Source organism: Eimeria mitis, genomic scaffold (genome assembly GCF_000499745.2).
Source record: "Eimeria mitis Houghton genomic scaffold, Emh_scaff214, whole genome shotgun sequence".
Taxonomy (NCBI): Eukaryota; Apicomplexa; class Conoidasida; order Eucoccidiorida; family Eimeriidae; genus Eimeria; species Eimeria mitis.
The window spans coordinates 10618-11886 of record NW_013570463.1 but is presented as its reverse complement, the minus strand read 5'-3'; the positions used below and the strand labels follow the sequence as shown (position 1 = coordinate 11886).

The 1269-nt window shown below is 54.5% G+C and overlaps 1 protein-coding gene across 1 annotated transcript in view; it reads right to left on the bottom strand.

Moving 5' to 3' along the window:
- EMH_0003740 (uncharacterized protein) overlaps positions 1-466 on the bottom strand; it is a gene marked incomplete at both ends in the record, with an annotated part of 1149 nt that extends 683 nt beyond the window's left edge. The window contains one exon of the mRNA XM_013496498.1: positions 130-466. Within this exon, the coding sequence (XP_013351952.1) occupies positions 130-466 (337 nt within the window). The remainder of the gene's footprint in view (positions 1-129) is intronic.
- Between the last annotated feature and the right edge of the window lie 803 nt (positions 467-1269).

Sequence of the window (1269 nt, the reverse complement as noted above, 5' to 3'; positions counted from 1 at the left end):
TTTGCTGTTGCTGCTGTTGTTGCTGCTGCTGCTGCTGCAGAGTGGAGGAAGCATTGCCTCTTGCTGCTGCAGCAGCAGCAGCAGCAGCAGCAGCTCCCTACGCTTTTGCTCGTTACCTGGTGTACATACACCTGGCGAGATGTCTGCTGCGGAAGGCTGTCTTATCATCATCAAGGTTTGCTGCTGCTGCTGCTGCTGCTGCTGTTGCTGCTGCTGCTGCTGTTGCTGCTGCTACGGCTGTTGCTGCTGCTGCTGCTGTTGCTGCTTTTGCTGTGTTAGCGTTGTTGCATGCATTATTGGCGCTCCTACAGCTGCTGCTGGTGCTGCTGTTGCTGCTGCTAATGTTGCTGTTGCTGCTGCTACTGCTACTTCTACTGCTGCTGCTGGTGCTGTTGCTGCTGCTTTTGCTGCTGCTGCTGCTGCTGCTGCAGCGATGAGGAGTATGTGAATCTGGTGCTGGAGGCATACGACCTGCTGCAGCAGCACGTGGAGGCAGCAACCTGCCGCTGCAGCAGCAGCAGCAGCAGCTGCTGCTGCAACGGCTGCTGCAGTGAAGCACACAAGTGTACGTACACCCCAAAGCATATAAAAATTAATAATTTATAGATATACACCCGCACTTTATTCTGCTGCTGCTGCTGCTGCTGCAGCTGCTGCAGCTGCTGCTGCTACTTTTCTGTTTTTGCTGCTGCTACTTCTGCAGCTGCGGCTACTGCTGCTGCTACTGCTGCTACAACTGCTGCTACTAGTGCTGCTATGGCTGCTTCTACTGCTGCTGCTGCTGCTGCTGCTGCTGATGCTGCTGCTGCTGCTGCTGCTGTGTTGCAGTGCTGCGCGCCTGCCGCACCCTCATGGGGGCCGCCGGGGAGTTGTCTCCCCCCTCGGAGATGACGCAGGAAGCAGCAGCAGAAGCAGCAGCAGCAGCAGCAGCAGCAGCAGCAGCAGCAGAAGCACGGCAGCCAGAGGCAATGCTGCAAGATTGCAAATAGCAGCAGCAGCAGCAGCAGCAGCATCAGCTGCTGCTGCTGCTGCTGCTGAACTGATATAGATTGAGCTGTTGCTCTTTTTTTGCTGCGACTTTGCCTCAAGGGTTTAGGGTTTAGGGTTTGGGGTTTAGGGTTTGGGGTTTAGGGTTTAGGGTTTAGGGTTTTCTCTCTTTGTTTTTATTTTTGCTTTTCTCTGCTCGTGCTGCAGCAGGTTGCTGCTAGCTGACTTCGCGGTGTACATACACTGCAGTTAAATATATGCAGTCATTGCAGCTGTTCTTGC